Below are 10467 nucleotides of genomic sequence, written 5' to 3' on the forward strand. Positions count from 1 at the left end.
GGAGCCCGCCCCCCCCCCGCCCCGCCGCCTGAGGCGGCCCTCCCAGCCGTGGAGCCCCACAGAGGCCCAGGGAGTACTCACCCCGTTACTGGCGTTTTGGACCAAGCGGCCGGACCGGAATCGCTCGAACCTAACGGGAGGAGAGCCCCGTGAGGGAGGGTGGTGGCACTGTGATGCCCACGGGTCCTGTGAAGAGCTGCTAGGAACCGAGGTTCCAGGAAAGGAGACCAACCAGGCCCACGTTAGGGCTGGGAGAGCAGCCCACATGCACGTCACACCCCTTCCCCTGTGTGGGCTTCACCCATGGGCCCTGAGGTGAGGGAGCAGGGTGGTGGCTGGCACATCAGGCCATTGTAAGCACCCAGCCATCCCCTCAGACCCTGGGCTAGGTGCTCCTCCTGTCACTGGAGGGGGAGGTTGGGCCAACCATTTTACGGGCGGAGCCAGGCTAAAGCCCTATGTCACAGGGGGCAGGCCCTGGAGGACAGGCACGCCCTCTGCCGTGGAAGGGTCCCTGGGGGCCGCGGCCAGGCCACGCCCAGCCTGGGACTTGGCTCAGAGCAGCTACAGAACCCTCCTCTCTTACCCGGGTGGGAGACAAGAGCGATTGTGAGGGGCGAGCGGCTGCATGACATTGAAAAGCTCCCAAACGCCACGGGCAGGGGTAGCTCGGACTCTTTTCAGCTGGACCCGGAGAAGCAGACTTCACTGGGTCCCGGCTGCTGGGGCCAGCGCCTGTGAGCAGGGATCTCCACGAGGGACACGGTGAGGACGGGGTGCTGAGGGTCTCTCGGGAGGAGTGGAGTCCCTCGGAGTCTCCAGCCCGGAGCCTCTCCCACCACCTGGCTGGGAGGCACCAGGGCTGGTGGCCCCAGGCTCTGACTGAGTCTGTGGTCGGCCGGGACTGGCAGGCTAGTGGAAGTGCCCACACAGCTCCTGCCACCTGTTCTCGAAGGGGCTGAAAGGAGCCTGACAGGTTAAAAGTCAGGCCATTTAAAACTGGGACCACAAGGCAAGACCAAGGGTCAAGGCACTCAGGTTGGCTCCTGTCCCCAACTGGCTCGTCCCTGCTGGCCCAACGCCCTCTGCGGAGGCCGCCTCACCTGTCAGCCGACAGGGCCACCTTCCTTGCTGCCTCAGCTAAAGCTGAGACAAAGCCCAGGGTTGTGACAACCACAGCAAAGTCACCCTCTCAGATCCCAAATGCAAGTATCTGTCACCCTGACCATAACGGGTGCCAGACCCTCATGCCATGAGTCAGCGAGGGGCCAGGACCCCACGTCTCCAGGGGATTGGGGCTTAAACTGAGAAGAAGGCAGGCCTGGTCGAGGGGCCAGTAGGAGGCGCCCCGGGAGAGCCCGAGCCACGGGCGGAGCTGCTAGCATTCTCTCTCCTGCACCCGGGCCTGCAGTTGCGGAGTCTGCGCTTTTCCGGAGGCTCTGGAAAGGGAGTAGGACCTGCAAGGTCGTTACCTCAAACCCGCTGGTGACCCGGCCGCAGGAAGAACTGAGAGAACGCGTGCTCCCTACGCAGCACCTGGCACTCCTGCCCCTGCTGGACACTCAGACTCCCTGACATTTGCAAAGGAAGGGAAAAACCTCCTTTTTTTAAGATGGAAAAGAGAAAAGTCTTTTTCCTTATGGATACTTTTCCTTTAACCCTTTTCAAGCTCAAAGGGTCTTTAAAGGGGCAGGTGCAGCAGTGGCAGGGCCAGGGCCGGTGCCGGTGCCGGTGCCGGGCCTTCCCCTCCTGGGGCAGGTGGTGAGGAAGGCAGAGCAGCCAGAGGCTTGCAAAGGGCAGAGCCTCCCAGGAGAATAAGAGCCGTTTCCCTGTCGCCTGGAGCAAATGAGCGTCTCTGGTGGGTAGTTTCCAAATCTAATCTCCCTCCCTCTGTTCCTGAAAGAGACCCGCTCTGGCCACCAGCTTTCCGAGGGGAAGGAAGGAGCCACGCCCACCTCTCGTATCTGAGGAAGACGTTGTTGAGGTCGTCGTTGACGCGCAGCAGCTCCTCGGTGACCTCCTCGTTGCACACGTGCGAGATGAGCTCCACCACGCGCTGCTGCATGGCCCGGCAGGTCCTGTTCAGCTCCTGGGGACACACGCCTGGCTAGCCTGGCTGGGCCTTGGCCACATCTCTCTCCTTTGGGAAAACGTGCCCTGCTCCTCAGGTCGTAAGGGAGTACGTTCTTGTTCATAAAGCCGGGTGTGTGTAGGATGCAAAGTGGAAGCCCTCCCTCACTGCCCCCTTACTCCCAAGCAAACCCGCTCCTGTTCCCTGGACAGACAAATGTCCAGGCCTGCAGACTGCGGGGTGGACACAACTACATGCTGCACAAACCAGTTTTAAAATAGAAGAGAGGATTCTTTGCAGCTGGCTTTTTCTCTTCAACAGGATGTTCCAGACAACTTTCCTGCCACTTCAGTCTCATCCCTGTGTGTGTATTATAACGTATCGCACCATTCTCCCATTTGGGACACTCAGGTGCGGCCTCTTTTCTGGCCAGCGCAGTGGGTGCAGCAGCAAACACTGTACTCGCCTGCTGTGCACCCACACAGGACCACGCCCCACAGCGGAGCGGCTGGCTGACAGGGGTGGCCACGTGGAAAACTGACTGGTAACAGGAAAAGACCCTGCTGAACGACGAGATCTGTGTATCTGTACCGCAGCAACGGCAGGAGTGTTTTATGACACCATTAGATATTCACTGTGGACGGGGATGAGTGCCCAGGCTTGACCTTGCAGGGAAGAGCAGGGGAGGGACCGTGACAGGTCAGCTCACCACAGAGCAAGCAGACCGTGGTGAAGGAGGCGGGTGCTGCTGGCACATCCAGGCCATTCTATGCTGGCCACTCTCCCAGGCGGCTCAGCCTGGGGGCTCCTTCCCTGACAGCAGGGGCAGCTGAGGAAAGAAGCCTGGCCCGTGGGGGGGCAGCCCAGAAGCACCGTAGCGCAGCTGTATTTTTCAAGACAGAAGTACCTATGTTTGGCAGCTGTGTATAAAAGGCAGCTTCCTGTGGAGATGCTCTGACGTTGGGGTCCTGGGCCCTGGCCAGCTGGCTACGGCCTGTCTCGGTTCTGCCCTGCTGCCAGCCCTCTGCACAGCCGGGATGCTGCTGTCAGTCTTTCTTGGTCAATAGGGACAGAAGAAAGTCCAGTGTCTGGACGTTCTGGGTTTTTCTATGAACAGACTCTCATTCTTGGTTCCCCTAAGACTACCATTTTAGGTTTTTGGAGAAGTCAGGACCATTCCTGGAAAGAGGAGGGCTTTAAGCAAATCACTGGATTCTCATAACCCCTCTCTCCCTACCCCCGGCCTGTACCAGCTGCACCCGGGCCAAACCAGCCCAGGTAGGTGGTACCATCCCACCAGCAGCACCAGGCTGGGCTGGAGGCGGGAGGAGGACCTTGATCTCAAGTGCTCTGAACCTGCATCAGCCTGCACACTGAAGGGTCCTGGGTTCAATTCCAGTCAAGGATACATGCCCAGGTTTCGGGCTCCATCCCCAGTAGTGGGCCTGCCGGAGGCAGTTGATCAATGATTCTCTCTCATCATTGATGTTTCTACCTCTCTCTCTTCCTTTCTCTCTGAAATCAATCTATACATATAAAAGCCAAGCGACTGGAACAGTGACGCACACTGCAGTGGCCAACAGGCCCGATAGGGGCCCCAATCGGCCCCCTACAACCTCCTGCATCCCCACTCCCTGCCAGCCTGGCCTCGATCAGCCCCCATCAGGGCAGGCTGGCCGGACCCCAACTGTGCACAAATTTGTGCACCAGGCCTCTAGTAAAAATATGTAAAAATAAATAAACAAACAAATAAAATGCTCTGCACCCTGTTCTGCCCAGACCACCAGCTCCCGTCACTGTCCTCACCCTGTCCCCTGCATTAGCGCCCCAGGCCTCCAGCACTCTCTGGCTTCTGTCTCCCTGGGGAAAACAAGGGGTGCAGAAATGGTGAACCTCTGAGGTGCCTCACAGCAGGGGTTTGGGACACCCACCCTGCAGCAGCCGGGCAGCTCTGCTTTGACCTGTTTTAAACACTCCAGTTCTTTGTAGGACTTGATTTGTGGAGAAGAGTTCCAGTCCCTGACAGAAATGTTTGGGAAGAGGCAGATGGTTTCTGAGGCCTCTGCTAGCTCTCACCCTGGAGCAGGAGGCAGGGATGCCAGAAACACCTGCTTTGGCCTTGCACTTGCTGCCTTGGCCCCACCACTGCCAGGGGATGACAAGGAAGCAGCCCGGACCCCCCAGGAAAGCCTCTCCTCCCCGACCCCAGAGGAGCACCCAGGGAGTCCGGCCCGGGGTCTGAGTCAGAGAGAAAGCTTTACATGTCCATGCTTTAACCTTGTAAGTTACTGTCTTAAAACAAAGTTAAACAGGAAGAGAAAAGACAGAGAGCTAGATGGTGAGAGGAGGACTAGAATGTTAAGATTTCTGCCACCACAGCACCAGCTAGCACCGCATGGCCTCCCCGGGGTCACCCACAGGCAGGCTGCACAGGTGCCGTGGGAGACCTTGCTCTGCCTCCCCTGCCTCCAGACCTCCGGACAGAGCAGCTCCGGTCCTCACACAGGGAGCCTGCTTGCTCACTCACTCACTCGCTCGGGCAGCCTTCCTGCTGCGCAACAGCTGGGACGGAAGTTCTTAAATGGTGACAATCTGGGCTTTGGCCTCCTTCTGGGTCTGGCTCTCAACAGAGAGGGAGAACAGCTGCTTACTGTTCTTTGTGCAAAAGCCCTCACCTATTAGAGCATCTTATTAAAATGTCCTCTTTTCTGTCTAATTGATCCCAATGACTTGATCTTTTCTTCAAGGGCATGCACATCCCCACCTCACAGAACAACCCTTAGGTCCTCGCTCTGGGTGCCCTCCGAACCCCCTCCCAGTCCCGGGGAGCATGGAACAGGGTCCTGAAGACCTGCTCCTAGGGCTGCGGGGGGTGGGGGTGGGTGAAGAAGTTCTTTGTTGAAGAGAAAGGGGAATAATGAAGCTAAATGTGTAGAATAAACCAGATTTCTCCAGAGAAAACGGTCCTGGCCACCCAGTCTTTTGTTGAAATGAGATGCAGAAAGAGGGGAGCGAGAGGGCGATCAATGCCTGCCCCTCCTCTTCGCGGACAGCGTGCAGGAAGGTTCTCTACCATCGGTGCCTGGCCGTAGGAATGCCCTTGTGAGCATCACTGAATTAATTAAAAGTTATTAACTGGAGACAAAGTTCAAAAAGCTAATTTGAAAGAGACAGAAGGCACCAAACGACAGCACCAGGCTCACTAGAGTCCCGAGTGGGGACTCCAGGCCGCAGCGAAGGCGCGGACCTCAGCGGTGTGGGTGCAGCCACGCTAGGCCCCACGCAGTGCCCGTGCATGGGGGGGCAGAGACGGCCAACAGCACGGGAGAAAGGGAGGAGGGTTCTCAGGGGATGGAGCTCTCAACTTCTAATGTCCGTCCCTTGCTGAGAACTGCCTGGCCATCCTCAAGGTGGGCTGCCCACAGCCTCATCTGCACCCCGAGACCGGGTCGCGGCAGTCTCAAGCATTTAAGGTCCTACAGTGTGAATGTGGAATGTGTTTCTGCTGGTGTTAGAGACGGACAGGGCAGCAGGTACAGGGAGATAGGCTGGAGCTCCAGCTTGTGGCCGCCGTGCCTCCGCCCGGCACCGGGCAGCACGCAAGCAGGATCCCCATCCTTCCCTGGTGACGGTGATCCCGCCATGCTCCACGGGCCAGGGCCTGCGAGCATCACCAGCTCTTCAGTCCGCGGCTGAGCGGCTGAACGAGTGGCGCCTTCCTGCCCTGCTGTGCTGCTCCCCAAAGTCTGACCAAGGGCTTCCAGGGGCTGACCGACAGCTGCTGCTGCTAAGAACGAGGCGGGAGGGACTCAGCGTAGGTGTGGAGCTGGCTGCTGCCTGGAGGTCTCCCAGCCCAGAGCAGAGGCCCACACACTGAGGAGCTGCTGGGTCCCTCAGCGGCTTACTCTCCCGGGAGCTCCTGAGAGGCTGACATCGCAGGGGAGTGGAGTGGCCTCCGCCTCCCTCAACCACAGGAACCACCCAAGTCCTCAGGCCCAGCGCTCCCGGGGCTGCTCTGCCCTCCGCAGGAAGCAATCGGGACGAAACCCACCCATCATCATGGTCTGTCACACAGTGCATCCAGGGCTGACACCTCCAATTTCCTCTCTTCCCATTTCCTCCGCCTCCACCAGCAGCTCACACTCGAGACTGAGCGGCTTTTGTTGGCGTGAACATTTGGGTTGGTGACAAAAGCGTTTACTTCCATGGCCCTGGCCAGTCCTGTGAGCTCTGACAGCTACTCAGCCATCTGGCTGCCCTCCACTTGCACTAAGGGGTCCTGGGGATGGCCTGATCCTGCCACTTTCCCAGCAGCCTGTGCCGTTTTCCCACATGGAAGGCTCACTGTTTGATCTGACCTCGGCCCTTGGGAGACCCTCCCTGGCTGGCTTCTGATAGATGGGGAGGAAGAGGAGGAGAGATGTCAGGAATGACTGAAGAGTTGGCCGGCAGCCGGGGCCATGTCTGTTCACAGAGCGCCCGACTCCTGAAGCCTCCCGCTGTACCAGAGCCGCTTTTCCCGTTTGATTTAAAGACAGCAGCGAGGCTGGGAGGCTCAGAGTTGGAACAAAACAGAGGGAAGAAAACGTCATGGGAAGCAACCTATTTTTGAAGACTGTGAGCTGACACCGGGAGATTAGGTTCTGTTTGTCTTGGCTCATGGGCTTGTTTTAGAACACGCGCACACACACTGGCACACAGAACATCCCTGCTGTCTGGGTCTGCTCGGCTGTCTGGAGGCAGGCTGGCTTTGTTCAGCTCCCACCCCCGCTGCCAGGAGCTCCGCTCTGTCCACTGCAAGCCCTTGTCAGCAGGAATTCTGATGCTGACACAGCGCAGAGCTACCTCAAGCAGCCCCCTCAGCTTCCGCCGCTTCCGGACTAATCACAGATCCCAGTGCCTCCGGGAATGCCTGGAAGAACCCATCACCCAGGCGGGAGTGGAGGCCAATAGGCAGCAATGGGTGCTGGGTCCCCTGGAGCGTGGCATGTGGACAGCTGGCCCTGCTCAAGGAGGCAAGCCCGGTCTGCCCAGGTCTCAGTGAGGTTGCCTTGCTCAGCTGGCAGAGGGTGCTCATCTTGGCTTCAAGAGCAGCCTGACACCACAGTTTCGTGGAGATGAGCCGTGTCTCCGGCACTCAGCGGCGAGCTCCTCAGAGCAGGCCTCGGCACAGCATCTTGGTGCCTCTCGGGCTTTGCTCTGTGTTAGGCCCTGAACAGGCTTCCACCCCTGCTCCTCCCCCCGGGAGCTGATGGCTTCGAAGGATGAAGGGGGCACAAAAGAGATGGCTGTGTGCATTCCTGAGGACCGGCCATCAGACCGAGCCTCCACAGGCTGCAGGTGTGTGCCAACAGCAGGGGGGACGTGTGGCACTTAGGGGGCCAAGACTGACGGCCCGAGGGCAGACGAGAATAGCAACACGAGGCCTGCCTGGTGCACTCACGCCAGTTCGCCAGGCCCGTCTGGCTCCTGATTTATTTACTCAAGCATCTTGCCTCTCACTGAAAAGATCTGGCACCTGGGAGTCTACAGCACCCTCTCTCCACCCCTTCAGAGAGGCACTGCTTCTAAGGTGGTGCCAGAGCCTGAGACGGGAGTGGCGGGCCTGGGGAACAGGCCCGAGGCAGGGTGTCTGGCTCTAACCCAAGGCCCCCCCGCAGGCCAGCCCTGCACCCAGACCCCTTTCAGGCACACTGCCAGGTCCACAAGCGTCCAGAGGAGAGGCCAGGTAGTGACAGGGCCGCGGGACCACGTGTGAGCAACCTCCGCCTGGTGACGGATGCTCAGTGTCCGGGAGAAGAAAAGGGGCTTCAGCTGCCCCAGGGCCTGGGGGTCTGGGAAAGGTGTGATGAGGAGGGAAGGCTGATGATGTTAAGGGTGCAAAGCAATACACAAAAATCGTACACATAATAACATCATCTCAACCACATTTGAAATAAACATCAAAGCACTGACGATGGCTATTTGTGGATGCGGCATCAGAGAAAATTACTTTCTCCTTCGAACTTCCTTTTTCTTTAGATGAGCATGGATTTTGCAATTGGCATTTTATAATCAGGAAAAAATGTTACTAAGGAAAATAAAAAAGAGAGAGCCTGTTATTGGCCTCTGTCTGTTTCTAGGAAGCATGAGGCTGGGTCTGGGCCCACATGGACTCGACCCCTCTCTCAACGACTGCATCCCTGGGCCCAGAGCCCCAAGATGAGGCCCCTCACCTGTAGCAACTCCAGATCAGATGAATCTTCCTGCCCAGGAACCATTTCCGTTAACATCTCAGACATGACTTTTGTGTTTCCTCGAACAATGTCCAGTTCGCTCCGCAGCCTGGCGATCTGTTGGGCCCAGAGGAGGGAAGCGGGAGGGAGAGGTCGGTCACCGGTCACCGCGCCTGGCGGGGACGCCGCCCTCACTGGGACACAGGCCGCACTTCTGAAGGAGTGCAGCAGCAGCACCGTCTTGTCTCCCTCTGGTCTAGAGAGTACTGATGGGGGAGGGGGGCCACCTGGAGAGCCCGGTCACCCGTTGGCCCCCGACTCTGCCCAGGACTGGGAGGCAGCAGTGGGCAAGGAGAGAGCTCTGGGCCCAGAGGACCAAGCTGGTCTGCAGCCCCCGCTTCCCCGCCCTGGGGCAGGAACTCACCCTCAGGCCTCTGCCTCTGCTCTTTCAAGGGAAAGGTGGGGTGGGGTGGGGTGGTCCCCAGGCCCTTCAGCACTGGGTGAGGAACCGAATAGTTATAGACTCTGGCTCCCAGCAGCTTATCCCCAAAATACTGTCCTTCTGAGAGGCTGGCCAGGTTACGCACACTTTCCTGGTGTGGCAAGAGTGAGGGAGAGGCACTGAGAGAAAACCACAGGGAAGGCCACTCCCTGCCAAAGGATAACGACCCCTTGAAAGCTACCCAACCCGCCCACCCAACAGGGTCTCCAAAGCCTGGGCCTGGGCCATCTCTCCTGCAGCAGGAACACCACAGGATGGACCTTAAGCTCCGAGCCTCCATTTCCCCCACTGTGAGAAGGAACTAGGAACCCCCCAGCTGTGCAGGGCTGCTGCGGGCAGCTGATGTGGAAATGCCCCCCTCACTCGTGTGGGCACACATATACCCAACACTGCTGGGATATGCAGACAGCTGGACCGCAGGCATCTGACCTGTACTTGACCCCGTGCACGGAGGCCTCCCCACCTCTTCCTGCAGCCCCCTGAGGCCTGTGCCCTCGCACAGGTACAGGAACAGGAGGCTCAATGCATGTTTACTGGCTGGACAGATGGGAGGGATGGCCCACCAGGGGCAGGCCAGGTCCTGGCAGGCTTCTCTCTGCCTTGGGCTCTGCCTGATGGGTGGACGGCCCAGGTCTTGGCTGAGAAGAGGTTTCTGACCAGGAGGCCCAGGACTGCGCGGTTAGAAGCCATGTGGGCTCTGAAGCCCTGGGTCCTCCAGGCCCGGCTGGTCTCCTGCTGCCTCTGCTTTCATTCCCCAGGGGCAATACTCATGTCCCTCATGCGTTCCAAACCCTCTCTCCACTGTTCTGGCTGCGAGGGCTCCCCCTCACCCCGTTCCCACACACAGACAGTGGAGGGCCTCGGGCCATCCAACTTCAAACATGGCTGCCTTCCCTCTGAGCAGAAGGGGCACAGTTCTGCCCAGGGGGGCAGGTCCTGGTAATTGTAGGTGATGAAAAGGGGCACAGTTCAGTGAAGTGAGGCCCACAGTCAAGGTAAACGCGTTTCAGCTGTGGGTTTCAACAGTCTCTCCTCAGCAGAGCACGCAGAACTTGGGTGCGTATATCCTTCAACTGCCCTCAGGCCCATGACTGCCCCGCAGGTAAGAGGGCAGAGCCGGCGCCTGCTAGCTGGCCTCCCCTCCTCCCGCCCACTCCCTCCTGGGGCCCTGGCACAGCACGCCCACGAACCAGGCAGAATCATCTGCCCTCTATTTAAATGAGGCCCCAGAATGATGACATTGTCACAGGTACTATGTGAAGATTTAAAAAATATAAACATTGGATGGATTTTTTTCAAGTCTGACCGATTCTCAAATTTTAACTAATGGAAATTCTAGAGATTCACCTAAAGATCAGTCTCCACATCTCACCGAAAAACCCAGGTTGGGGTTAAAGGGCAGTGCTTCCCGGGAGGTCCCTCAGGGAGGCAGGCAGTGTTTGGGGTGAAGCAGGAAGAGGCTTCCTAAAGGGTCTCCCTGCCCGGCCGGCCTCACAGGGTAAGTCCACCCTATCTGCACACACATAGGCTGTTCCCAGCTCCGCTCCATTCCTGTGCTCTGGCCTCACCTCTGCCCCGGCTTCTTCCCCACTTCCACCCTGCACTAGCCCATCCTCCAACCATCGCCTGCTGTGCACTTTCCTCTGGCCCGCACCACCCCCACCTGCCCACCCCACACA

The 10467-nt window shown here is 58.7% G+C and overlaps 1 protein-coding gene across 9 annotated transcripts in view; it reads right to left on the reverse strand.

The window, feature by feature from the left end:
* Positions 1–10467, reverse strand: part of TOM1L2 (target of myb1 like 2 membrane trafficking protein) — a 65079-nt gene that overhangs the window by 17487 nt on the left and 37125 nt on the right. For 6 of the 9 annotated variants that reach the window (XR_001362868.1, XM_014542842.1, XM_014542837.1 and 3 more), the window contains 3 exons: positions 8287–8403; positions 1956–2089; positions 82–196 (listed from right to left, as the gene is read on the reverse strand). Coding sequence is in view for 8 of the 9 variants with exons in the window: in XM_014542842.1 (XP_014398328.1) it covers positions 82–196; positions 1956–2089; positions 8287–8403 (366 nt within the window). In the remaining variant the exon portion in view is untranslated. The remainder of the gene's footprint in view (positions 1–81; positions 197–1955; positions 2090–8286; positions 8404–10467) is intronic. The other 3 variants (XM_014542843.1, XM_014542841.1, XM_014542838.1) reach the window with 1 other exon arrangement.

The sequence above is a fragment of the Myotis brandtii genome, unplaced genomic scaffold (assembly GCF_000412655.1).
Source record: "Myotis brandtii unplaced genomic scaffold, ASM41265v1 scaffold314, whole genome shotgun sequence".
Taxonomy (NCBI): domain Eukaryota; kingdom Metazoa; phylum Chordata; class Mammalia; order Chiroptera; family Vespertilionidae; genus Myotis; species Myotis brandtii.